General features: G+C 37.6%; 3 protein-coding genes across 28 annotated transcripts in view; 1 reads left to right on the forward strand and 2 right to left on the reverse strand.

Annotated features, from left to right (window-relative positions):
• The window catches only part of PRKRA (protein activator of interferon induced protein kinase EIF2AK2), a 29252-nt gene extending 22375 nt beyond the window's left edge, over nucleotides 1-6877 (reverse strand). For 4 of the 22 annotated variants that reach the window (XM_081052506.1, XM_081052501.1, XM_081052490.1 and 1 more), the window contains exons 1-4: nucleotides 6470-6805; nucleotides 5765-5934; nucleotides 2195-2276; nucleotides 21-99 (exon numbers count right to left, since the gene is read on the reverse strand). In XM_081052506.1, coding sequence (XP_080908632.1) covers nucleotides 21-99; nucleotides 2195-2276; nucleotides 5765-5934; nucleotides 6470-6534 — 396 coding nt within the window. In that variant the 5' untranslated portion in view covers nucleotides 6535-6805. Of the gene's footprint in view, nucleotides 1-20; nucleotides 100-1048; nucleotides 1130-2145; nucleotides 2277-5764; nucleotides 5935-6469 lie in introns of those variants that run through there. The other 18 variants (XM_081052504.1, XM_081052499.1, XM_081052497.1 and 15 more) reach the window with 14 other exon arrangements.
• Nucleotides 6878-6907: 30 nt separating this feature from the next.
• Nucleotides 6908-15672, forward strand: PJVK (pejvakin). Its single transcript, XM_081052515.1, has 6 exons — nucleotides 6908-8930; nucleotides 9660-9855; nucleotides 10385-10526; nucleotides 11614-11731; nucleotides 13203-13301; nucleotides 13515-15672. The coding sequence occupies exons 1-6, from the start codon at nucleotides 8720-8722 to the stop codon at nucleotides 13805-13807; spliced, it is 1059 nt and encodes a 352-aa protein (XP_080908641.1). The 5' UTR covers nucleotides 6908-8719; the 3' UTR covers nucleotides 13808-15672.
• On the reverse strand, nucleotides 15600-26553 carry FKBP7 (FKBP prolyl isomerase 7). Of its 5 annotated transcripts, none has more exons than XM_081052518.1 (4): nucleotides 26229-26545; nucleotides 24800-24951; nucleotides 19770-19903; nucleotides 15600-16670 (listed from the first exon to the last, which is right to left on the reverse strand). In XM_081052518.1, the coding sequence occupies exons 1-4, from the start codon at nucleotides 26429-26431 to the stop codon at nucleotides 16509-16511; spliced, it is 651 nt and encodes a 216-aa protein (XP_080908644.1). In that variant the 5' UTR covers nucleotides 26432-26545; the 3' UTR covers nucleotides 15600-16508. The 5 variants fall into 5 exon arrangements, 4 of the variants coding, with proteins under 4 accessions (XP_080908644.1, XP_080908645.1, XP_080908647.1 ...); XM_081052519.1 differs by having other exon boundaries at nucleotides 16350-16670; nucleotides 19770-19900; nucleotides 26229-26553; XR_013993573.1 differs by lacking the exon at nucleotides 15600-16670 and adding an exon at nucleotides 21404-21518 and having other exon boundaries at nucleotides 26229-26503.
• Nucleotides 26554-27594: the final 1041 nt, after the last annotated feature.

Raw genomic sequence — 27594 nt, forward strand, 5'->3', positions numbered from 1 at the left:
GGAAAAACTGTGCGACTTGCCTGTAATGAACCAATAGGATTAAGCTGGTTCTTTGGTTGCTTGGAAGGATCAGGCATCAAGGGGTCAGGAACTGCAAAGCTAAACATTTTTTTAAAGTGTTATAAAACCAAATAATTTTCCTCTAATTATGAAATAAATGACAAGCACTTTCTATTTAACCTTCTATTTCTTTGCTCTTGCTGTTCCTTCTACATGAAATGCCCTTCTCTCTCACCTCTTCTATGAAAATCTGATCTATCCATCATCCAAGGTATATTTCAAATGCCACCTCCTCTTAAAGCCTATCCGTTTACCCCAATTGAACATAATTTCTCCCTTCTTTGAGCCATTATAATATCTGGTGTGACCCTTTGTTAAGCAAATTATTTTATCATAAATTATACATTCTTACAAATACATGTAATTTGTCCATCCCTCATATGTCTCCTCTGCATAAACTATAAATTCCTTGATGGTAGGACCTACGTATTACTTACCTTCATAAACCTTGTAGTACTTTTTTTTATAATATGTGCTCAATAAAATGTATTGAAATAAAGCATACTATTGTTACAACTACACAAACATGGAAGATTAACAATTAGTCAGAAAATTTAGTCTGGCAATGTGAATAATATACATCGGAAATATAGCTTTTTTTATTCAGATAATTATGGAAGAATTATCTCTATCTATATCTATCTATCTTTGATATATTATCTGCTCTATGCTAGGGCAATCCTCCTAAGATTTATATGTAGCCTGCATAAAATAGGTGGCCTGCATGAATCTGGTTTCAGGTTGTGGGGCTTGTGATTAGGGAAAAAGAGGACAACCTCTTTTAAGTAGTTTGAAATACTAGTTACTTTGGTGATGGGTGCCTGACACTGGATAAGCTGAATTCCAAGGTTACTACCACCTAGGCAACTGAAGAACCATCTCTTCCATGACAAACGAGGTTCAGTTATTGGCACTTCCTCAAGTTTCTTTTCTAACTACCACAATTTCAAGCTTTACATAGGCCGATGAGATATGAATATTCACTTACAATGCTGCATGCCAAATAATTGTGATGGAGAAGTGAGAAAGTCTCTGTATTAAATCAGGCCACTTTAGGCCTCATTACAGCTTAGTAATTCCCATCTTATCTGTCAAGAAGCACAAATATATAGTAAGTGGGTTAGCCTTTTTTGCTGACAAAGTGAAGTGCCCATGCATAGGTAGGACACTAGGTCATTTCTACAAATATACTTAACACTTTGGGTTGACCTTTGGGCTGCACAAAAATAGCATGGCCATCACCAATGAGGGGAAGATCCAATACCTGCCATGCCATTTGGTATATCTAGAAAACTAGCATAAATCGACTACAATGTATGACCCCAGAGAATTTAGCATCATTTTGTGAGATCCAACGCTTACACTAGTTAGTTCTGAACTATTCAAATGGTTAGAATAATTTTGAAAAACAGAGGAGTACTGCATGAGAACCTAAATACATCCCTAAGTCAAATTTTTCTATGGCTAAAAAAACCCATTCTAAATTTCCATGGGCTTTTGCTGTCAACTATGAGCTGATATACCAGATTTATCCAAGTATACTTGAGTACACGTAAAGAGAAGCAACTAGAAACCAAAGGACACTACCTTATGATACATGAGATGCTCCTGGACCAATACTCTTTCCAAAGTAACCAAAGCACCAACAAAATTTATTTTGGAAAGATATGTCAAGAATTAACATCCCACGTAACACCCTCTTATATTTGGTATACATGCTATAATAAAAGGAAATCTTTTTGTCTCCTTCCAAATTAGAATTCCTCACAGGGTACTTTCATCGCTAACCTTTTTCCATCTCACATCTTGCTTTCCTCAATGTAGAAATAATTAAAGTCTTAATACAGTAAGATATTTGCCAGGCAAACTCTGGTTTTCTCCTGTTGCACCCCATATCCAGGAAAAAACAACAACATCTAGTTCAAGAGAGCATTCATTTAATACTTCATACTGTATTTCATTTCTTAAGGATACAGTTGTCCTTAATGGATAACAGGTTTCCACAAAGAAATAGAATTTTAGAACAAATACTAACAACTGTTCACTCTGTTCCACTTGCGAGCATATTCAAACTTTTAATCTTACCTCAGCCATGATAATTTTGAGCTGCAGAATACAAAGAAATTGAGCTCACCAAATACTTGCATTGGCTTTCAAAATGTTTATGGCAGCCTCTGCAGCTCTATGTTTCGCCAGCTTCTTACTTGTACCTTCACCTGAATTAAGGTTAACAACAAAAAAGCATATGCTGTGAAAACTGAGTTTTGCATAGATGTTTTCATAATACAAAACAAAGTCACTACACGTTTCACATATACACACTAGGCAATAGAAACATACACATAACATACAGTTACACAATAAAATATTAACCACATGAAATACATTAAAAAAAATCATGACTTTTCAAGTTCTATGTATTTAATTCTAGGCATATCTGTATAAAAAATTGACATGTCTACATTATGTCTATTTATTACCTAAAATGGTAAAAAAGTAGGCTGTCACACCTGAAGAAATGCAATTTAGTATTTTACTCTTCCCCTATTCACAGGGAGAAATTCTTCTATGGCAAGAAGTTTCCTTTAAGGGAGCCACCTTCACTGAAAGATGCACAGTTTTATTCTAACAGCTTGTCCTAGACTGGATTAAACCCCTTGACTGGCAAAGCAGCTGTGGCTACATGTTAGGTTTAGTAAGGGAAGGTTTATATAGGAAAACAGTGAGAGCTTACCTTACACGTCTTCTATACAATCTAGTTACATGGGTAGCTTGTTACATGGGTAGCTAATGGGGAGACAAGGAATAGGCCTGACTAATCACTGAGACTGATGCCAAATTTCAGTAAGCACCACAACTAGTAAATGGTAAATTCAGTCTTTTTCCTTCTGTGTTCAAACTAGGTGTTGAGAACCCCTCGAAACTGATATCAGAATGCTCATGACCATTCCTCTGGTGTGGAGGAAACAAAGGGGACCTTTCAAGTGTGATCCTCAAGTGTTAGAGGACACAAAACCGTACTCATTTATCTACTAACACAGGTATTAGGGATAGAGTGGAGAACTAAACAAGAGTCCCTGCCCTTAAACGGCAAAGTCCCTGGCCTTAGGATCTTGTCTGTAAATAGGCCTTTGAAATATGGAGTGGTATGTGTAATGACAGGCTCAAGTGCAGCCTGTAGGGCAGTATACAAATGGGGCAGCTCGCCTACTCTTGGTAAGGATTCAGAAAGGTTTCATGAAGGAAGAGGTAACTAAATGAAGACCTGAAAGATTAGTAAAAGCGAGTAATGTGAAAAAAGCTGGGGGTTAGGAAGAACATTCTAGGCAAAGAAAAGAACACCAGCAAAGGCTCAAAGGTAACACAGAGCATGGAGTTCTTAAGAGCCCCATGTAGTTGGGCACTGGAAGAGCTTGAGGGAAGGAATTTTGAGATAAAAGGCTAGAGAGTTGGAGGGTAGGGAGAGAGGTCAGAGAACAGTGTCCTAAATTTGTCTTATCAAACTTTAATGTGCATAGGAATTGCATGTAAATTTTGTTAAAACACATTCTCTGATCCATTACGTCTGGAATAGAGCCTGATATTCTGCATTTCCATCAAGTGTCCAGGTGATATTAATGCTGCTGATGATCACATTTTGAGCAGCAAGGTTGTAAGTCATGTTAAGAAACCTGTATTTATCTGTATTTATGCAGAGGGTTATGGGGAAACCACTGAAGGAATTTTAAGAAGAGGAAGTACATGAACAGATTTGAATGCCACAAAGAACACTCTGATGGTCGTGCAGAGAATGGGCATCACAAGACTAAAAGCTTAAAGAACAGCTACATGACTGTAACTGTAATCTAAGTGGAAGATGACAGTGGCCCAAACAGAAGACAAGAGAAGCACACAGATTCAAGAGATATTTAGGAAGTAAGATTTGGAACAGATTGGACAAGAGGCAGAGGGAGAGGAAGGAGTCAAGAAGATGAGACCCAAATTTCTACTATGAGCAAATGGATACTGGTGGTGCCTTTACTGAGCTTGGGAAAGCAGGGGAAATGGATTTGAGAGAAGGGATGGATTCAGTTTGAGTCAACGAGACTGAGGTGTCTTTGGGTCATCCAAGCAAAGATGTCCAGCAAACAAAGGCTGATACACTGTTCTGCACCTGGGCCCGGGCTGAAGACAGAGATTTCAGAATTATCAGCCTTTAGATAGTATTTGAAGTTGTGGAGGCAGATAAGCTTGTACAGGAAGATGGGGCAGTCCAGTGTGAGCAGAGTAGGGACCGAGGCAGAATGGTTGCCATAGGTTGTCAATCTCTAGTCTGTAAAACATTGAAGGGTAAAAGCTAGTTTTTCTTGAATTTTCATTGAATATTTAAAAATAGACCAGCTAGGGGAGGCCAGATAGCTTAGTAGTTTAGAACGCAAGCTCTGAACAAAAGGGTTGCCAGTTTGGTTCCCACATGGACCAGTGAGCTGCGCGCTCCACAACTAGATTGAAGACAACAAGCTGCCACTGAGCTTCCGGAGGGGCGGTCGGTTAGAATGGAAGCTCTGAATAACAAGGTTGCCAGTTCAATTCCCACATGGGATGGTGAGCTGCACCCCCTGTAACTAAAGATTGAAAACGGTGCCTGGACTTGGAGCTGAGCTGCGCCCTCCACAACTAGACTGAAGGACAATGACTTGGAGCTGATGGGCCCTGGAGAAACACACTGTTCCCCAATATTCTTCAATAAAAATTTATTAAAAATAAAAATGAACCAGTTAAAGCAGTAATGCAATGTGGATTCTATGGTTCATATAGGGAATCTTCCAACTAGCACTTCCAATCCACTTGCCTCACACAGACAAAAAAACTTCAAAATTTTCTGTAAGTGGCTTTAATGAAAATAGCAAACTCCAGATTTTCAGGGATACAAACAAATGATGCCTTCAGATTGCCAGATGGTGGAACTTCAGTATTCCTGCTGAATTTTTTTGACATTCTTCCAAATTAAATTTAGCATTCAACATTTTTTGTTTGAAATTACATAGATACCTAAGAAATGTCTACATTTACAAATGAGCTTTAATTATCAAACTCACAGACCATAACAAGGTGAATCTGAACTCTGAAACTTCGTTACTGTGATGTTGGGCGTGTTACTTATAATCTCTCTGAACCTGTCATATATAAAAATGGTGGTAACGTCTTATTAAAATACCTGTCTAGTGTCAGGAAATAGAAGCTGCTATGCAATATAGTGTGTTCAAGCCTTTTGCCTTTCTTATTTTGCTTGGATACAGAATTGGGTGTGGTATAATGGGTCCAAAGTAGCAAATGAGTCCATACACAAAGAAGAGAGGCTCGGAAAATTCTGGGGTCACGCCTCCTGGCATCTACTGTAATCTATGAAACTATGAAACTTGACAGCACCTACTGATCCAGCTATGGCTGCTTCAAGACTCTTTCCTGCTTCTCCCTAATTCTTGGAAAAACCCTAGGAGGATCCCAGGATATGTTCACGAGCTTCTCTTGGTGTCTGGGGATGAGAAAACGAGGGAGAAAATCAGATGAAGTTGGAAAGTCCCAATAACCCGAGATGAGGTCTCAGTTTCAAGAACCTGTTCCTCACAGCTGTCTCTAGTAAAAAGGGCACTTTTCTACACTGTTCATGCCAAATCTTGACGGCCAACCTGCATGGTCCACAAGGCGAAGTGTGCATACAGACCTGTGCAGGTTATGTCACCAACGGTTACTCTGAAGGTGAAAGTGGGCGCGTGTATTTGCACATCGGATCTTTCACATTCATAAACCGGGATGTTCTTAGTCTTCATGCCGTATTCGTGTAATACCTGAATGGGTGTTTTCCCTGGCTTAGCTGTAATCATCTTCCCCAAACTGCAAAAACCAGAAAAAGGTGCGCTGTGCATTTCAAAACCGGGAGGGAAGCAGAAGCATCCAGAGACCAGTTCTGACCGCCACCAACGGAGACGCGAGAAAGCGCCGAAGCTCCCGGGGGCCAGGACCGGCGCTGGCGAGGCGCTCCATCTCCCGGACCCGCCGCGGCCGCTACGAGGCACGCGCTGGCAGGTGGAGGGAGGTCTTGAAGGAGATAACTTGAATGCAGGCAGGACGGATTCGGAGACTAATGGAAGTGCTGCACCCTCTCACGACTAAACCCACAAGTCCCGCCTCCCAGGAGGCCGCGTGTCACCTCCGCCCACCCCGCCCGCCACGCCGGGACGCAGGAGGGGCGGGGCCGGGCCGCCGACCCCAGCCGCGCGCCGCGGGTCTGCCCGCAGCCTCCCAGGCGGGCTTCAGCGGAAAGGGGCTTTACCCAGAATGCCGCTCGAGAGCCGCTCCCCCGCCCCCGCCCCCTTGCCCCGCCACTCCGGCCCTGGCTCGGCTCGGCCCGGAATCCTCGGGCGCTGACCTGAAGGTCCCGCTGTCCTCATGCTCCAGCGGCAGGGCCGCGGCGCGGTCCCTGTTCTGGGACATGGCGAGAAGGGACGGCTCGACGGCGGAAGAAGAGCAGTGCGGAGTGACGTTTTCGCTCCCCGGGTCCGCCGGCCCCGGAAAGGAGCACTCCAGCGCCACCGCCGCCGCCTTCTCCCCTCCGATTCTCCCTCTCCAGCTCCCCTTATCCTCCCTGCTTACGTCCCTCGGGCGAAAGGGACGGGCGGGGGCGGGGGCGGAGGCGGAGCCTCCGTGCGGCAGCTCGGGCCGGGGCTCCCGGCTACGCCCCCTGCTATCCTGGCTACCTGCCTGTCTCCCTGCCCGGCCCCGCCCACTGGCACCCGGAGTCCTCGGCGCCTGGCCCCGCCCCTCTCCCTCCAGACCCCGCCCCTTCTCCCCGCCTTGGCTTTCCTCTGCTTCAGCGGGTTCCCAGCCTGTGTGGCCCCGGTGTTTCTCGGCACCCTGTTCTCCGGCCTGGTCGAAGCGGCAATTATGTCTTTAAGAGGAGGCCGTTTCCTGCCTGGAGAGGAGGCTTGTCGGACGGGGAGGCTCGCAGAGTCTGTGGTGCCCGAAGCCCAGTCTTTTTGGGCGGGAGGAAAGGATGAGGGTTGCGTCACTTTAAGAAAAAGATTTCAAAATTCCAAATGCAAAATTTACAGAGTGCATCCCCTGGCCTGGCCGGGAAGCTTGAGACTCGCGGTGTACCAGCTCCTGAGGGCTACGATGGGCTTTTCCGGCCCCCGAGACCTGCCCTTAAGAGCTCGCAGGGACGTCGGGCAACACCCCTCCTCTACCGCCCGGTGGGCTCCATTGTCTTCTAGACTTTCATCGCTAACTGAATGCTGGGCGCGCAGATCCCAGCTATGCCTGTTAGGTGTAAACTACGACTTTTTAATGGGCCGGATTCCTATTAAATGCTGTTTCTGCACACCTGTGGTATTGGTTGTAATCGGGTTTGCTTGGGATGCGTCACCTTTGGTGGGGGGGAGGTCGGACAGCGAAATTAGATGTCCAGTGGCTTCTCTAGGGGTTTGCTAGCCACTTGCAGAAATGACTGCCTTTTTGGTGTTCTGGAAGATTGCTTTTCATAATCCTATTCGCACCGAGAGACAGTATTCAAAACTGTTCTTTGGGGTTGCGTGCGAGCCCAGGATATTTGATTGCAGAATTTTAAAAATGTCCAGAATCTAATCAAATTGGTTTATATTATTTGAGGCTTGAGTTACACCTATTCTTTCTTCCCCAACCCCCTCTTTATAGTATCAGTTACTATCCACTAATGTTACTTGTTTTGAGTAATTTGTGAGCACCACATAGCCACTATTTCAAAATACAACATCCACATAACTGTGGCAATACAATATTTCAGCCCTCAGATTTGTTTCTAAAATGCATTTTTAGCCACAAAATTCCTCTAAAACAAGCCAAAATCTTATGTAGCTATCTTTAAAGGTTGAGTAACTGGAATGAGAATGATGAAACAAAAAGGAAATAAATGAAGCAGGACCCTCTTTCAAAGAGATGTCTTTGTGCCAGCTTCAGAGTAAGAAACCCATACATCTGAGTTTATACAGTTATATGTAATGTGGCTTCCATTTAGTATTTTATAAAGATCTGCATACAATTGTTTGCTTATAATCTGTGAATTTACTTTTTATATTAATCAGTTCGTTTTGTAAGCATACAAGGAAAATGAAGAATGCTCAAACAATAAACTATATACCATCAGGATTCAAAGCAGCAGGTTTCTGTAGCTAAAATTGGCATAATAGACAAGGAATTCACTTTGGACTAGGTCCTCTGTAGCTGGTGCCCAACGGTAATGTTAGTGTCTAAACTGCATAGTTTTTCCCATAAGGCTGTATGTGTCCCTCAAAACTGGGAAGCCACTACTAACCTTTACCCTAATTAAGGACATTGGTAGTATTTTAAAATTACTAGTTTTCTGGGTACATTTTAGTGCTGTAGATTGCAATTCCAAATTAGACTTACTTTTAGTATATCATTTTACACTGTTGATCTATAATTCAACACCTGAGCACACCAAGGGAGGCAGTGTTGTGAACTGTGCTCTGTAAACTACTTGGTGAAACCGTGCTTTGTAGTTTTAATATATATAATTGTATTTAAAATCTAACAAGGCTTAGTTTTGTGCCTGATTTTCTTTGACAATATGGATTTTTTTATCCGAGGGTTGCAGTTGATCGCCTTTTGATACCATATTAATATGTTTGTTGCTGCTACCAAGAGCTTTGTCAAGCAAGTTGGAGATGGAGGGAGATTAGTTCCGGTACCAAGCCTCAGTGAGGCTGACAAATACCAACCTCTAAGTCTGGTGGTAAAAAAGAAACGATGCTTTCTGTTTCCCAGATATAAATTTACCTCAACACCTTTTACATTGAAAGATATTCTTCTAGGAGACAGAGAAATTTCAGCTGGTAAGTTTTAGTGTCTGTTTGGGTCTGCTCATTCAGCTATATTATTGGTAATCTAAACATAGATCATATATACTGCTTATGTTCTTAATTACACATTTTCATTGGTAAAAGCTACTTTTATTGCTATGGCAGTAATAACATGATTAATAGTGCTTAAAGTTTATAATAGTATCAAGTCTCATTGCTCAAATAATTTTCAAGCCTATTTTATATGAGTATTTATTGTATAATTTTATTTCAATTATTTTATAAATTGTTTTAACCAAATCAATTTAGAATATGACATAATAATATATTTCTTCACCTATAAAATGGGGCTATTATTTCGTCTTATCTCACAGGGTCAAATGAGATGAGAGTAATTTGTATTTTTTATGATTCAGTTCTTATAGTTGGTAAACTGAAATACAGTAAATATATTACAGGCCAGATTAGAAAATAAATTGACATTTGACAAATTATTTCTTACCAACACTTGTTTTTCTTTGAACGACCCAGGAGATCTTGATGCTTCAGAAGTTCTGTAGAATTTGAGTTCATTTAAGTACTCTATTTCTTCTTGTCTAATTAACTGAATTGCTATTTTTCAATTAATCAAATCTTGGTTCGAATCATTGCCTTTCTCAACATTTGGGTCATTGAGCCTTAAATAATTAATGTGTTACTATATGTAATCTAAATTAGACAAATTCGAGACATTTGAAAAATATTAATTTCCTTGTTTTAAAGGTGTTTCATCTTATCAGTTACTGAATTATGAGGATGAATCAGATGTTTCACTCTATGGAAGACGAGGCAACCATATTGTGAATGATGTTGGGATTAATGTTACTGGATCAGATTCTGTGGCAGTAAAAGCATCATTTGGTGTAGTAACCAAACATGAAGTGGAAGTATCAACATTACTCAAGGAAATTACTACACGGTCAGTATAATGATCCTTACTATACTTCAGTGTTTTCATTAAATAAATATTTTAATTATATAAACTTCATTATAAAGAATGATTAAAACACTCAGATTATATTTTACTAATGTAAATTATTTGCTTGAAATAATACAAATTAGTAATATACTCTAACTTTGGATAAGGGTACATATCCAAAATCATTTGGTTCAAAAAGAATTTTCAATTGTGCCACAAAATTGCTTTGGACCTACACATATTTGCAAAATTATTAGATTAAAAGAATACAGGAATATGCTTGCAACAAGTGTGCTAAGAGAGCCTCTCCAGTAGACACCTATAGTAAGCACGTCTTAAGAAAATAGAAAGGAGAGGCAGATTATTAAATTTCTTTTGAGCATACTTCCTGACTTGTATTAAGCCTGTCTTGATTTACTTTTAGTTAAAGTGGACCTTGGATGAGAAACACATGATAGCGAAAAATGTACTGCATTATATGTAATCAGATGTTACAGATTCTTGTGAATGTCTCTCTTGTTTATTTTAGAAAAATTAATTTTGACCACAGCTTGATACGTCAGGCAAGGAGCAGCAGAAAGGCAGTCTTGTGTGTGGTCATGGAAAGCATTCGAACCACACGACAGTGCTCACTCTCTGTGCATGCTGGAAATCGTGGGGAAGCCATGCGGGTAAAACCACACTCATTAGGCTTCTCTTGCTAAAAAGCTGCAATGGGAATTTTCAAAAATTTCTAATGAGACTTATGCATTTTGTCAAATGTTGAGATTAAATAGCTGCAATGGTATATATAGGATTTTGCACAGCAATGTTTTGTTTTAGAATATGAAAAAAAAATCAAGAAAATTTGGATTCTAAACATGTGTAATATACTGCAAACAAAACTCTAATCCTCGTGAAATAACGTGCATGCTGCACTCCCTCCTATTACTACTTAAATGCTGTTTTGAGAATAAAAATTAGATGCTTATGTTGAATTATTTGATGTTATTTTTAAGTGATGTAGTTGATACTTGAATTTTTAAAAGCTGAATTTACATTTTTATATTAATTTTTTCCAAAATAATATTGTCAATGGCTAAACATGCTTCATTCAATGTTAAATCTTTTTAAAAATCTTGAAAGTAATTTGTGTGTAATCATTAGTTCAATTACAATATTCGTTCTTGTCATTCACATAATAATGATGCATAATAATGACTTGATTGGTTTCATTAAAATCAATTTTTAGAAAGATGGGGTTCAATGATAATCTTTTCAAGTCTTTGCAAATAAAGGTTCTGTTCATTTAGCCGCCCACCAAATTAACATTGGATCATTTGGGCAGGTACTGAAACATTTACTTGTTGGTGATTGCTTTGCAAAGCTGCTGAAAGCGCTGGAGACTTTGGAACAGTAGATAGGGTAGGCTAAAAAAAGCTGTAGCACTTAAATGCCGTTGGTTTGCAATTGAAAGAAAAGGTTTTCTATACCAGAGAGCATTACTGTTGTGGTAGCACTAATCATTGGCTCTAATATCGAAGTAAGTGAGAAAGTGGTGAGTGGTATTTCCTAATATAGGTCATGAGTTCCCATTGGACCATTTGGACCTCTGCTATAAAGTTTATTTCAATTAGGATTATTCTTTAGTTGGAGAGGTGTTTTTTGTGGGTTTTTTTGGGGGGTAGGGTTGTAGGATGTTTTGTTTCTCCAAAAAGCTATCATTTTATGTTATGATCCTTAATAATGTTATATAATTTATTTATTTATTTAATATAGTTTCATTTTATGGATGAACTGAATTCCAGGGGAAGGGACAAAGCTATTGTTTTTCCAGCACACACAACCATAGCTTTCAGTGTTTTTGAACTCTTCATTTACTTGGATGGTGCTTTTGGTGAGTGAATGATTTTAATGAAACACTGAATTGATTATATTTTTAAGAAGAATTGAATAGGAATCTCTCTATCTCTTTCTCTCTCTCATTATAGAATAATGATGCTCTCAGAGCACTGTCAATCTTATGCTTGGGTGAAATAGCTGGGAAAGATCCTCTAGTCCCTGCTGACCCAATACCTCTTTCCGGCTTCTTGGTAGAGGCTATAGGTTCCCCACCACCCCACTTAAAATTATAGATAAGAGCTAAAATGCAATCCACTGACAAAGCATTCCTTGACTTACGTGGGGAGATAATAAACGACCTTCTAATTGGTAATTTTTCATGATGGCAAATAGAGGAGGAAGTAGACAGTAAGATGCCTTAAAGTGTCAGGATGCCCAAACTAGGCTACCTGAAGATAACTTTTCTTCAGTTTTACCTGTCATAAATCCAGCTTTCCCCTCAACTTGCCCTAAATAATAACTTTAAAAGTACAAATACGTCCCCTAAAATTATCACCTTATATAATACCCCAGGGCAGCTCACTTTGGATTTCTACATTTCACAGGTCTTTAAGATTAGGAGGCTGGACAGCTCAAGTCTAAGTGTAGCCTAAAGGACAGGCAAGCAAGCCCCCTAGCCATGGTAACTGATAAACAATTTTAGACCAGTTTTTGTTTGTTTCTGCAGTTCTGTGGGAGGGGGAAATAGGGAGTCCAGAAACAAAACAAAACATGAAAATTTAATTCTATTTGGGATACTTTAGGTGTAGGTCTTTACAATTATATTATCAGGAGGAGTACAAACAGAACTGTTATAGCCATCAGAATTTTAAATTTGCATATACTTTAGCCTTACTTACACTTTTAGGAATTTATCCTACAGATATACATATGTAAAATTTGATGGGTATAAGGATATTCAGTTTGTAATAGCAATAGATTGGAGCTAACCTTACAATCTATTATCAGCAACTAGTTAAGTAATGTTGCATGCATAGACTACTATGAAGCCATTAAGATTCGTGAATGAGGTAGCACTATACATCCTGACATGGATTAATCTCTTAAGAAATAGTTGAAAGAAATGTGTGTAGTATGTAACTTTTTGAGCCTGAAGAATACACACACACACACACACACACATATATGTATATATATGTATATCCATATATATATATATATATATATATATATATATATATATATATGTCTTTTATGCATGTAAAATATGTGGAATAGTTCTGGAAGTATGCACAAGAAACTTAACAGTGGTTACCTCTGGGGTGGAAAATTGAGTCAATGTAGACTAGACTTGTCCCTTTTGTACTCTTTGAATTTTGTACCATATGAATGTTGCCTTTCTAAAAACATATAAAATTTAACTTAAAAAATGCAATGTCAGGTACCAGAATTCATCAACCACAGTCACATCAACTGTAAAACTATGAGTTGTTCAAGTCATAACATCTTCTACATTTTTTTTATAGACCTTTGTGTCACTTCAGTGACAAAAGGAGGATTTGAAAGGGAAGAAACAGCAACGTTTGCAGCGCTCTACAGATTGAGAAATATACTATTTGAAAGAAGTATGTCCATTGAAGAGTATTTCAAATGTATTTTTTTCTCTTCTCAGATGAACACCTGAGGTCGTCTATTCAGTAATTCTGTCTGTTAAAGATGAATTCAAATTTAAAAGCCAAATCATTTCATGACTAATGGTTTAGATTCATGTATTTATAATTGCAGTTATCTGGTTTTGTCTGTCTTCTGAACACATTTCTCTGTTTTTGTCCTTTTAGATAGAAGAGTGATGGACGTCATTTCTCGTTCACAGCTTTACTTAGATGATCTTTTTTCTGACTACTATGACAAACCTCTCAGCATGACTGATATTTCACTCAAAGAAGGGACTCATATCCGAGTTAACTTACTTAATCACAACATTCCAAAAGGACCTTGCATACTCTGTGGAATGGGGAACTTAAAAAGGGAGACGGTTTATGGGTGCTTTCAGTGCTCTGTCGATGGGCAGAAGTACGTGAGACTTCATGCAGTTCCTTGTTTTGATATTTGGCACAAGAGAATGAAATAAAATGAAAAATAAATGTACCTTGCTGGTATTTTAGGTGCAACAGTGCCATGCAACTTTCCAAAATTATCTAGGTCCCCTTTGATGGACGGTGGCAAATTAAAAAGGGAGAGGAAAGAGAAATTAACCTGTCTAGTTATAATGTTCCCCATCTATAAAGTGGAGATGGTAATAGTGTCTACCTCATAAATTGTTGTGAAGGTTAATAATATTTTTATATTAAAAAGGTTTAAATATAATATTCAGAATATAGATGTTCCTTCATAAAATCTGCCAGTCGCTTTTGAAGTATTTTTGGATTTAGTCTATCATTTTAGATAACTTTTTATACAGAGATTTATCTAAATATCAATTTTATTTTTAATTGGCTTTTTTAGTTCAACATTTTAAGGATGAAAAGAGTGCGTCTTTATGGTGCTTCAACCATTGCCCTAGGTCTGGTAAAATGAGAAAAACATGTTAATAATTTAATGTAATCCTAAATGATTAATTGCAGTATCAAATTAAAAGCACACTGAGCTCAGTGTGGGGTTTTGTGTACACAGTTAACAGGGTGACTAACAGTAATGGGCTACCATTCTGTGATGTACATATGCTCACCGGTTTTGGCTTTATAAATCTCACTACTGTCATTTTAAAGTGAAGGCATCTATGGCATGTTTATTTCTTTTCTCCTTTGGAAATGTTTAAAACATTTAACATACTTAGTTCTGAGACACCTTTTCACCTACTTTGTACGAGATCTGAAATTTTTCATACACAACTTAAATTACTAATTTACTGTATACCCTTATTAAAATAATTGCAAAATTCTAGAACTCAAAGTGTATAATTATAGCATTCATTACTACGTATATGCCTAAGAAGGCATAACACAATAGAGTAAATCCAAAATACTTGTATATTATATGCATGGAGAATGATTAAAATTTTACTTTTTAACTGTTTAAATATGATTAGAATTTGAGCAAATCTCCCTATTCATTTAACATTATCTGTAGTTTTTTAAAACATGTTTAAAAGTACTTTGTGCTTTTGAAAACAGTGAAACAGAATGCGACATTCTGTCCTATGAAAACAATGGTACAGAAAGGTTAGAATTATAGTTTGCATAATCTGATAATTTCCATATATATCTTCTCTGTCACTGTATTTTTGTTTTGGGCAGAGTATATGATTTAAATGCAAATATGAGTATACTGATCAAAACAGGGTCTAGTGACTTTTTGTATGTAGATAAATAGGGACAGTTTCCAAACCAAAACACAATATTGAGTTATCAGCTTAGCTTGCTTTAACTGAACAGGTTTTCCTGAGAAAAGAAAAGGAATGAAAGAGTTGATTGAGAAAGTGAGAAGTTATAAAATTGGGTAGAGGAATAAAGAGATAGTGAGAAGAAAAGAGTAAAAGTTTTGGTTTTATGAAGTGTCAAACTCTGTGCTATGCTTGCATGATATCCACTAATTAATTGGTGGTTATTGTGTTAACCCGTACACTTTTAAATAACAGAATTTCTGGCAGTGTATTTAGAGGCTGAAAGATGAACAAAAAACAATGGTTTGGAAAGAGCAAGTTTCAGAAAATGGAAAAAGCTTTGTTTTGAACTCACCTGTTGTGAATAGAGCTGTTTACTGCCTGACTATACTTTCCTACATACGTAGTAGACAAAACCTTACGTGTTCCAATAAATATGTGTCCTTTCTTTGGCACCAACATGATCTCCTACTTCTTATTCTCAACAAGTTGTACCATGTCATGATTTGACCATGACACAAAATTACTATGGCACTATGTATCCTCATTTGTATCTTTATTTAATATCTTTATGTGTAAAATAAATTCTACACATTTATCAAAAATTTAATGGCATACTGGTTGTAATGCTCATTCACGATTAATAACAAGAACATTGTGAAATAGTGACATAGGATAGAGATGCCTAGAGAAAAGGAACTGGAAACTAAGAAATACCATGGCATCAATTTAAAATCAAGACAAAAAGTTAGGGATGGTAGAGAAGGAAGGCCTACAAGAAGGAAGAGAACGAAGACTCAGAGCAGCATTATGTCTGCTATAAGATAAGTGGCCTAGTCTTTTGTCTGATCAAATATCTTTAAATATTCCCCAGTGGAACAAATACCTAAGACCAGAAGCTTGAACCAAAAAGTATAGAGACCCTCAAAAAGTGTTGAGGCTCTGTGGAACAGTTATTCAACTTATATTTTCCTGCATGCATACCAGAAGTCCTGTGATTTTAATATCCTACTATCCATAATACTATGTACAAATGTATAAACATTGAAACATTAATTCCCGGGTCCCTGTTGAATATTTTAAAAATATAGGGCATCTTAACATTTAAAATATTAAAAAATGGATAGCTATTCTATCTCTATTTAAGATTAGAGTTGGGAAGAGCTTGTAGATTTTGACATAGGTATCCTCCTATTTCCTGAAGGGGGAAATCACCCACTGGGACACAGAGATTGATTTCATGGGGCTGCAATGCGTGTTCACAGAATAAAGCAATAGGAATCATAGTCATACCTTGCACAATAGCCTCACATTTATTCCAAAATTAAATGTATTGAGGGGATCAAAATATGTTCTCAAGGGGAAAAAATAGAAAATACAACTTGGAGAAAAGTGACTTTGTTTTATAAAGTACAGTAAGTAACTAAGAAAATTTAGGAATGAAAATATGCTATAGTTCATCATGTTGATATACGTTGTATTCCTTGGAAGAAATAAAGCCATCACCATCATGGTCATTCTTCTTAAAAATATCTTCTAAAACTGCATTCTGATATGACTTGTCACGTGGCTTCTCATCTTTTTCATATTCCCTTTTCAGGTAATGATCTATCTAAAGGGCCAAAATAATATTTCATTAATAAAAAGATGTCACAATAAATTTCTACTAACTTTGAAGAAATGTTTACACACAAAAATTCATATCTAAGATTGCTTATAATAAGTGATACAAAATTTTTAAAAGCTATTTGAGGTTTTTGTTTTTCTGAAGCAATTTTCTGAAGAGAAACAGATCTTCAAATTAGCTTCCCCTAAGATTATAGATGGTTAGTGGTACATACTTAAAGATTAACATCTGAATTGAATTTTGTTGAAACTAAATGCTTTCCAATAATCTACACTGTCCACATTATCAGAGGGAACTCACTCTCAATGATTTTCATTAGTGAATAAAACCCAAATTGGTGTTTCTATCATGTCTAAAATTAATAAATATGTTGTGTAATCAATAAAACCCAACCACAGGTTTTGAAACAAAATTTTCTTAATTTTTCTCTGCTTCTATAGCTCTCCCTAAAATCTACAAATGATGACAATCTCTCTAATAATGACAAATAAAGAACAGGTATTCTGAAGTATTCCCTTTTCTCTATATAATATGGCATTTCTCTAAGCAAAAACACATTATAAATATTACCTAATGTGGCATGGTAGCTGCTAGCCACAGGTGACTACTAAGCACTTGAGATGTGGCTATACCAAACTGAGATATGTTACACTAAGGCTAAAATACACAACAAATTAAGACAATATAAAAAGCATCTCATTGGCAATTTTTATGTTGATTTAATGTTGAAATGGTCATATTTTAGATATATTGAGTTAAACAAAACATAGTATTGAAATTAATTTCCCCTGTTTGTTTTTACTATTTAAAAGATGTGGCTGCTAAAAATTTTTAAATTATATATGTCACGTAATTATATTTTCATTGAAAGAGCTAATATACACATATATAATAACTAAATAAATCAATGCAAATAATCTGGAGATAATGTGCAGCAAGGCTGGGCATTTTAGAGGTGACAGTATTTTTGAAGGCTAAAGTTGAACCCAGGGAGGTTTTCAGCAATAATATCCAAAATTCAATCCATTGCTAGTAGACTTTATTTTAGAATGGTTAATGGATCTTAATGAAGGATATATCCACTATTCTCAAGTGAGACTTTTGTCCTATATGAGCGAGATGCATTTTTTTTCTTCCAATTGAGACTTCGTAATCCTATGTAGGTGTAAAGAATTTTAAATAGCTTCAAATATTCCTCAGTGTCTAAGTAAGCAAACATTATTTTCATAACCATACTACTGACTTTCAAAATTTACTTTTCTAGTACACGATAGTGAAGAGGTACAAAAAGGCAGTAAGAGCATGACCTTAATTTTGCTGGCAATAGGGTCCACATTATTTCCCCTTTGTCATTTAATAAAATTCTGTAATTATCCTTCCTCTGCCCTTAATTATACTGAAGAAATAACTGACTAAATCTTTGTAATGATGAAGGTACGTAGTCACTTTTAGATCGTTTTTCAAATCCAGGCTTTGCTATGTATTGGGTGTGTGGTCTTGGACAAATAATTTAACCTCTCTGAACCTCAGTTTTATCATCTCATCTGTAAAAGGAAGGAAATAGAATCTATATTGTACGATTGATGTGAGGATTAGTCATGTTACGGCTGTCAATAAAAGACAGCTATTGTTATGATTCAAGCATATGAAAATCATTCTTATAAATCTAGTGGTAACTTAGCTGATGCCTGAGAAACATCTGGGCAAATTGTAGCTAAGCATGTCATTATTTTGCACTTCCTCTATTTTTATTTTCCAGAAAAGAACTGATGATCCCCTAAGGTCTACTGAGGAGTATTCATACTGCAGAATGCGCCTGTGGTGCGCAAGTGATATTGAATGGTTTGTGTGCACCGGCTGAGCTCTTGAGTGAATTCATCAGTAGCTGCTGTTCATTCTAAAAAGGGTGATAAGGCATCCACTGGGGACAATTTGCCACCACTCTAATTGCTGCTCTTAAGGAACAGGGGATGTTCCCCTTCTCTTATCCCTCTTCCCTCGTTGACCAACCAAAGAGCTTCGAGGAACTCCTTACTAATAATATCTTGCAGAAGGAAGGGGAGGGATTAGGGTGGGGCAAAGATTGGAGAGGGAGAGAAAAAGAAACAGAAAGGGTCTTACTTTTATCATTTGAATCAATGATCTAGTTGCCTTTTATTATTCGCTTAGGTGGTAAGAATTATGTATGTTAAACTGCCTCCAGTCAGAGGGGAGACAACTAACAGGGTTACTCAGTTTAAGCAAAAAGAGTATAGTCAGTGGGACTAAGTAAGGTACCAGACTTCAACAAAACAAACATTAGCCCTGAAACATGCATGATGGAAATTCTCTGAAAGAGGCATCTTTAAGAGCACAGCAGTGGAGCCAGATTGCCCAGGTTCCAATCTGGTTCTGTCACTTAGAGCTGTTGACCTTCAGCTGGTTACTTAACCTGTCTGGGTGTCATTTGCTCCTTCTATAAAATGGGGATGATGAAACAGTGTATATCTCATAAATTGCCACGGAGATTAAGTGAGGTCATACATTAATGGGTTTATAATTGTACCTGGAACTGAGAAAGTATGGGAAAAACTGACCTATTCTTCTTCTAGGATCTGCATTAATCCCTCAGTTCATATTAAGACTAACTGGGATGCAGAAGCTAGGTACCTGAACTCCCCACTCCTGTTTACCAACTTTCCAGTCCACACAATTCAAATCGTTGCTAGCTCTTTTCGTAATCTCATGTAATCCTCACAATCCTACGAGGTGGGAATCATTTATTTGCCCTGCTACAAATTCCTCCACTGCTGCTTGAAAGAGATGTGCTCCTATAGTCTTGATAATGGGAACACTCCCTATAGTTTAGTTTGGTATTTTAATCACCCTCTTGCAGAAACTAAGTCGAACAGGGCAATTCAATTACACGTTTTATATTGAAAAAGCACATTTTCTTCTTGGAGCTTAGATTTTGTTTTATCCAGCTCTGTAAAAGCAAAGTAATCATTCCACACTAGGTAGAAGTAAAAAATAATAGTTGTAACACACATGTATTTAAATTGTGATAAAAAATTAGATTGTACACATGAAATATGTTTGAATTACCTCAGTTTTAGAGAGTTTCCTGTCATTATCTGTATCTATCTGTTTAAAGGTTTCAATGCTTCGTGGTCCTTTGGTCACAGCATAAAGTTCAATCTCAAAAATCAATGTTGCATCAGGTGGAATCTTGCCTTCTGCTAAAGGTATAAATTTTAATAGTTTAACTTACATGAAAATAATGTTCAAATACTTATTCACAAATAATCATTTTAGTATTACATTATTTTGTGTCTATAAAAACTGCTTTCTAACTACTTTAAAAATATATTTTTCCATATGTTTTCCATATGTTTTTAAATCAAGTCAGTTCTAAGGACCCAGGGGACCATTATTTCCTGATTAAATTAAAACAAATATAAATCATGTAATTTTTATTAATATACCCCATCATTATACAGGAAGAGAGCTGGTGCAGAGAAGAAATGCATGGCAGAAAAATTTCAAAGCATAGATCAGCAATCTTTTAGAAAATGATTTTTTATAGTTATTTGCCAGCATAAATAAAACAAGTTTATATTGTTCAAATTCAAACTCTTCATAGACATTAAAAAAATAAGTGCAATGACAGAATAAACCAATAGCAATTTTATGAAGAAATTTCTAAACACAATAAAAAACTTTTAAGTATTAAGTTGAATAGTTCTCCTTAATGAAATTAACCTATTAACTGATGTCACAGATGATTTTAGTAATCTATGGGCTATTTCAGATGACCATTTCATAAAAATGACCTGTAGAAAAGATTTGCTAAGAGGCAGTGTGTGGCTTGTGTCACTGGTATATTCCCAGAATCTCACTGATTGCCTGATTTAGTCACTCAAATATTTGTTCACGGAATGATCCCTATCACTTATTTTAAATATGGCAAAGTTTGTTCTATGAAGGAACCAGTAATTTCTTTAACGAAAAAACGGAGAATTCTTGCTAAAGTACTTATATAAGGCAAAGAGAAAAGAGCTTGAAAGCAGAAAGAAGTGGATCAGTCATCTCCAAAGCCAGGACGTAGAAAAACCTACGCATGCATCATGTGACTAATGTGACCATCCCAACCAAGGTACCCCGTTTTCCCGAAAGTAAGACCTACCCCGAAAATAAGCCCCAGTTAAGATCTCAGCCAGACGACGCATTTAGTACATTATGACGATGTTCCAGAAGAAGACGACATGACTATATTTGAATAAATGTAGATTGTTGTACATGAAAAAATAAGACATCTCCTGAAAACTAGCCCAAATGGAGCAAAAATTAATATAAGATCCAGTCTTATGTTTGGGGAAACGCGGTACCACGTATTACCTGACTTTAGAGTAAAAGAGCTCAAGATTGATTCAATGATCAGTTTTACAAAGCCCATTCCTATTCTGTCCAGTTATGATATCCTTATAACAAATAACAACTTCTCTCAACAATAATTAACAACAAATTCAAAACACAAATTCAAATTTCTTAAGAAAAAATATTACAAGTGAATGTTTCTGAACAATTCTACTATAAATAGAAAATACTGCCAAGTAGGATTTTTCTTCCAAAAATAATTATAGTATAAAGAAGAGAAATATATGCATTTTGCTATAGAATTACTTGTATTTAGAGAAGCAGATCAAAGACAGGAGTTAATGTAAAGAATCTATACATACCACAGGTACTGTTAATTAAAGCACTAATAAGTCACATGCATTTCAAGACATGCAGGGGTGCTCTGTGACATGAGGCAAGCACATTGTGCAGAAGAAAGACTTCTTCAAGTACTACCTAAAATAAAGTTACAGTTAATGTTAGCTCGTAATCACAACTTATTTTGAAAAGCTTATTTGATCAAGAAATTGTTAAAGAGTTACTTATGGTCTATACTACAACTTTTAAAATAATCCAATCCAAGCTATTGTAATGCAGGTAAACCAGCTGTTAACTACATTCTAAAGAACACACTTCCGTTTGGGCTTCAGTTTCCTTGCATGGAAAAAGGTGTTACTAATGAGATTCACTATTTTTACGTTTAGTGGAGACCCTTCAAGTTGAATATGAACCAATTCCTAAATTTCAACATCTCTGCAGCAAGAGTTTGGTTTATTAACAGTTTAGGCAGCCGGGGCAGTCCTTCACCTCCAAGCATAAATTAGTTTACAAAAAGGATAAACTCGTCATTTGCCTTAAGGTACTGAGACCCAGGATGAGCACCTCTTGATGAGGGATGTGGGTGGTAGGCTGATAGGGGGGCAGGTGCTCCAGTGGTAGGCAGAGAGTGGAGGCATCTGATGGGACAACACAAAAGAGAAAGGGAAACTCTGAAATGAGATCAAAGAGGCTGAAAGGCAAGTTTTGCCAGTATCATTTTGCTTAGAATTGGCCTCAACCTATGACAACGTTTTAAGGACAAGTACTGCATTCAATTTAATTTATCTTTAATTCTTCATCATTCTCTCTCTCTCTCTCTCTCTCTCTCTCTCTCTCTCTCTCTCTCTCTTCCCACCACCCAGTTTCCTTAACTAAAAATAGGATCTAGAAATTATCGTTCTGTGGGAGCTATTTTGATGGGACCAAATGATTGGCAAAAAGCATTGAAAATGAAGCTGTAGTTACCTGAAACTGTCTCTTAGGAGTTTTAAATCTGATTGGGTCTGACTTGTACCACTAACCTCCCTCCAATCCAGTTTGGAGCAGTGATCCCTGGCTCTTGATGGGAAAAAGAGGTGAGGGAATCACTACTGGAATGAATAAAACCAACAGATTCAAAGAGAGCAGGACATTTCACTGAAATATTTGGCAGTTGGGAGATATTGCTGGGAGACAATATCTCATTGTAGAAAACTAATTTTTAATTACTTTAATTATATACTAAATATTTAAAATAGGTGGAGTTAGCAAGGGCTCTAAATAGAATGAGGTAAAGATTCTTTATCATCCTCACAAAGCACTAGGAAGCAAGGACTTAATTGAGAATGCAAGATGAAAACTGTTTCTCTAATAGATTGCCCATTTTACCCTCTTCAAACAGGTTCTCTATCCGCTCCACTTTTAATTCTAGTGATTTTTAAAAATTTAATTTTGAAAAAATTAATACATGCATATGATGACAAACTTAAAACAGTACAAAATATTACAGAGTGAAAAAGAAATTTCCTCATCCCTGACCCTTCGTAGGACTACTGAATGTCATCGGATGACTACTGAATGTCATTGAATGACTACCGAATGTCATCGGATGACTGTATCTTTCTAAGTAGAGTCTACATAGATACATGATGTGTATGTGAGATTCCCCCTCTCACATGTAAGCTCATTGAGGATAGGGAATTTTTTTCTGCTTTCTACACTGCTTTATGCTCAGTGCCTGGAACAGAGCTTGGCATTGACGTTCAATAAATATTCCTTGCATGAATATGTTCTATCCCACCACTTTATTTTTAATGTATTACTACATATGGCTTTACTTCATTCTTTTTACTGGTTGCACAGTAATCCATTGTATAGATATAGCATGATTTATTTAATTGATTTCCTATTGATGGATACTCAAGTAGTTTCCAGTCTTTTGCTACCAAAAAGTCTGCAATGAGTGCTTTTATATATAGCTCTGTGCACGCTCCTGCAAATGGAACTACTGGGTCATTTTAAATTTGATAGAAATTTCTAGAGAGGTTGAATAATTTACATTCCTAGCAATAACGCATGAGACTGCTGGTTTTTTCATACCTTTGCCAATTTTTACGTCTTTGCTAATCTGATGGGTGAAAATGGTGTCTCATTTTTGTTTTAATTTCTCTTTCTTTAATTATGAATAAAATTAAGTACTTTATTAATTTTACAGGTAATTTGTATATCTTTTTTGTTATTGGGCCACTTGTTTATAAACTTGCCCACTTCTAAGGATAAGTCATTTTTATTATTGGTTAGTAAGTCTTCATGTGTTGCAAACATTTTCCCTATTTATGTGTTTTACCTAGGTTTTCAGATCTCCCTCTAGTATTTTTAAAAATAGGTAAGATGTTGAAAGAGGAAGTTCAATTCTTCCATATTTCAAGACTCCTCCTGAACTTGGGTAATAGTGACTGACATCTATTTCAGATGTTCTTTTTACAATGTTCCAGTGCTGTCCTTTTACTCTGAAATTTATTCATATATTCCAGTTTCCTGAGTTTTATGAGTTTGACTTTGGTACTGCTTACCAAAGGTATGTGTTGTAGACATTTATGTTAAAACACATATACATTATGCTAAAAACAAAAATGGCTAAGGTAGAGCTTATAGAATACACATGATCATTATGGGTGTTGCCACTAGGTGGGAGAAAAAACTCTGGCCAGAGATTGTATTCCAACAATGTATTATTTTCTTTATATTAATAAGAGGGGACTGGGCGGGACTGGACTAGATATAGCTAAAGTTTAATGTACTTAATAGTCCTGTAATTATTTCTTCTATGATTTTTTATTTTATTTTAACATTATTTTTAGAGATTCAAAAATGTTTAATTGTGGGAAAATTACATGTAACATAAAATTTAACAGTATAATCATCTTAAGTGTACTGTCCAGTAATGTCAAATATATTCACCTTGCTGTCCAACCAATCTCCAGAATGATTTCATCTTGCAAAACTGAAACTCTATACCCATTAAACAACAATTCCGTATTCTACCCTCTCTCCCCAGGTTCTGGCAACCATTCTCTTTCTGTTTCAATGGATTTGGCTATTCTAGGTACCTCAAATAAATGGAATCATATAGTTGTTTTTTCTGATTAGCTTATTTCACTTAGCATAAAGTATTCAAGGTTCATTAATGTTATAGCATGTGTCAGAATGTCCTGCCTTTTTAAGGCTGAATAACATGTCATTATATGTAAATACCACATTCATCTGTCGATGGACACTTGGGTTATTTCCACTTTCTGGCTCCTGTGATTAGTGCTGCTGTGACCATAGGTGTACAAATACCTCTTTGAGAATCTGCTTTCAATTCTTTTGGATATATACCCAAAGTCTATGATTTATTTTTAAATATAATACAGATTATAAATATTAAAACACCTTACCATAGCCTTTCTTTCCATATGCAAGTGAAGGGGGTATGATCACTTTTCTCTTCTCTCCGGGGCACATCTCCATCATAGCAATATCTAGGCCTTTTATAACTTGCCCGACACCAAGAACAAACCATTTTGGGTGGCCTTCATTTTGGGTCCGGCTATCACGAAAAGCAAAACTAAGGTAAGCCGATTTCAAGAAAAATGAAATCAAACTTTAAAACACAGCTGGGCTCTTAGTTATATTCAAATTGGAGTCCTCTCTAACCTCTTTTCCCATACTAGCACTTATTCTGAAATGGGGTGTTTGGCTCAAACTTACCTTGTAATAGCCAGAGCGAGGTATGATTTGTCCAAAGCTAGTCATTATGAGTCATCTCATTTTCTTTTTGTCATCTTTACAAAAAGTATTCAACAGTTAACTTTTTAATGGGTCTCCTGCCCTTACCTAGCTGCATGATTTGTCCAAATAATTCATTTAACCTCTCTGGATTTTTTTCTAAAAAAATGATGGTACAGGTTTAGCCTCAAAAAGTCATTTGAAACGTATTTAAAATTTGTACATTTTCTTCTCATTAAAGTTCTCTATTTTCTTCTAAATTGAAAGAACTAACTTTCCCCAATCCCATCTTTATAGGGTAATAGCACAGATGAAGAAAAGACAGTCTTCTTCTGAGTAATAAACCATCAATGAAATCAGAGTAGGCAGTGGTGGAATGAAGGGTCAGGTGGGAGCACACAGGTGGGAGGGGTGAGGTGGGAGGACACAGAAGTCACCAGGTAAAGTCACTGTTGTAGTGGCTTCTTTTTTTTTTTTCTGAATTATTTTAGAATTTTTTCTCTAGCGTGAGTATTTAGTTATACTCTATCCTGTAACGCATGTTAAGGATACCACGACCAGAAAGAAGCCAAGCGGCACTCAGAGAGTTAGGAGAGTCAGCTTTATTATGCCAGAGGGCTCAGCGGGATCCTTCCCAAAAGACTGAGCCTGTAGTGGCTTCTTGATGCAGTTGGAAAGTGGCCCCCAGCCTGTAAATATGATGCTTCTGAAGGCCAGATAAAATCCCTTAAACTACCCTACTTAATCCTCTGTAAAGAGACTCCAACCCACAGCAAAAGAAAAGAGTGAGCATCCTTACAGATAGTACCTTGATATATACTTCTGTACATCCCAAGGGCAGTGGTGGTGGTCAAGGACGTGCGCGGACATATTGTATTTCTGATCATTTCTTGGGCCAACATTTTCAATAATTTAAAAAGTAATGTTCAGTTCAATAGGAACTATTGCATCTAGTCTGATCCCTCGCCCCCCGCCATAGGAATAAAACGCTTAACTCTTACAGTTAAAAATCAAGAACCAATCAACCAACCAATCAACTAAGCTTCTGCTTGGTGGGGGAAGTTTCATGCATCAACTGGACTTCGCAGCATTTCCTACCTGCAATAGAATTTCGAGCCGTCTTTAGCCAAGAAGCCGTCGTAATGGGCATTTAGGAGGTCTCCCTTCTTGCTTGTCTTAGAACAGTTTTCTGGACGATGCAAAACTTCTATTTTCACTTCCTCTGTGCTCTCCTCTTCCTCCTGAGCAGTAAAAATGCCCCACACGTAAAAGAAAACGATTAATCGGAGTAAGAAATACATGATTCCCGCAGTCGGCCCCAGATGACTACTGCTTTCCCTCCCTCGTGTCACTCGCGCCTGGTGGCTACCCAGCGAGCCGAGTTCCGACGCGTGGCAGGCATTATCTTACGTCACAAAGGGCCGGGGGAGGGGCAGCGCGGGACCCCGCCCTTTCCCCCGAGGCAGGCTTAGCCCGGGAGTTTTGCCAGTCTAGGCAGGTGGTATCCCTGTAGTACCAGGCGCTTTGGCTGGCTTTCCTCAGTCGCCAAGGCAACACTGCACACTTGCACCGCGGCTCCTCGCTTAACTCTGCATATTTTGCAGTCGGTTTCGTCAGGGTTCGGTAGTAACGCATTTCCTAAAATGAAACTGGCAAACGACAAAATGAACAGCCTAGCTAGGGTGGGATGTCAGAGAATAAGGTTGTCTTTTCCGGGCGTACCAGTCTTTTCTCAGATTCCTAGAGAACTAGCATTCTCGCGTGTCCTTGAAGTGCCTTCTCGGGGTGAGAGTCATGAATTAAGAGGTTCCAGGGTAAGGCATACACAACCTGACAGCCCCCTGGTAGCGAGTAAACAAAGGTGTACCAGCTCATGGCTGTTAAAGGAGTTTCCCACCAGTCGACTCAAACGGGGTGGGAGGCTGGTTTGCATTTCTTTCCCCCACCACTAGGGTCCGCCCTTGATTTAAGGGACTATAGAAGTGCAGGGGTGGGGGAGAGCTCTTGACAGGGTCCTTTTTCTTGCCAACTCTGCAGGATTTGGTAATTACCCACATTGCACCGAGGAAAAAATGAGGTACGTTATCTCTGTATCTCCTTATCCATAGAGGGATATGTTCCAAGGTACCCCCAGTGGATGCCTGAAACCAGGACAGTACTGAACCCTCTATATACTTATTTTTTCTATGTATGCATACCTATGATAGAGACTAATTTATAAATTAGGCACAGTAAGAGATTAACAATAATAACTAATAACAAAACAACAATTATAACAATAGATTATAATAAAAGTTATGTGAATGTGATGCTCTCTCTCAAAATACTGTACCGTGCCACAGCAAGAATGCTCTGGACAGAGGGATGATTCCTGTTTTGGCAGGAGGGAGCAGGACAGCAGTTCTCCTTAGGCTACTCAGAACCCGGCACAATTTAAAACTTCTTGTTTATTTCTGGAATTTTC

The sequence above is a fragment of the Rhinolophus hipposideros genome (assembly GCF_964194185.1).
Source record: "Rhinolophus hipposideros genome assembly, chromosome: 6".
Lineage (NCBI taxonomy): Eukaryota > Metazoa > Chordata > Mammalia > Chiroptera > Rhinolophidae > Rhinolophus > Rhinolophus hipposideros.

What these genes read in the sequence shown, in the direction of transcription:
- FKBP7 (XM_081052518.1), bottom strand. Translation starts at nt 26,431, where the DNA reads ATGTATTTCTTACTCCGATTAATCGTTTTCTTTTACGTGTGGGGCATT. An exon ending in ATATGGAAAGAAAGGCTATG is followed by an intron (nt 19,904 to 24,799) that starts GTAAGGTGTTTT and finishes TTATACCTTTAG; the next exon opens with CAGAAGGCAAGATTCCACCT. An exon ending in GGAAACTCTCTAAAACTGAG is followed by an intron (nt 16,671 to 19,769) that starts GTAATTCAAACA and finishes TTGGCCCTTTAG; the next exon opens with ATAGATCATTACCTGAAAAG.
- PJVK (XM_081052515.1), top strand. Translation starts at nt 8,720, where the DNA reads ATGTTTGTTGCTGCTACCAAGAGCTTTGTCAAGCAAGTTGGAGATGGA. An exon ending in TTACTTGGATGGTGCTTTTG is followed by an intron (nt 11,732 to 13,202) that starts GTGAGTGAATGA and finishes TTTTTTTTATAG; the next exon opens with ACCTTTGTGTCACTTCAGTG. An exon ending in AAATATACTATTTGAAAGAA is followed by an intron (nt 13,302 to 13,514) that starts GTATGTCCATTG and finishes TTGTCCTTTTAG; the next exon opens with ATAGAAGAGTGATGGACGTC.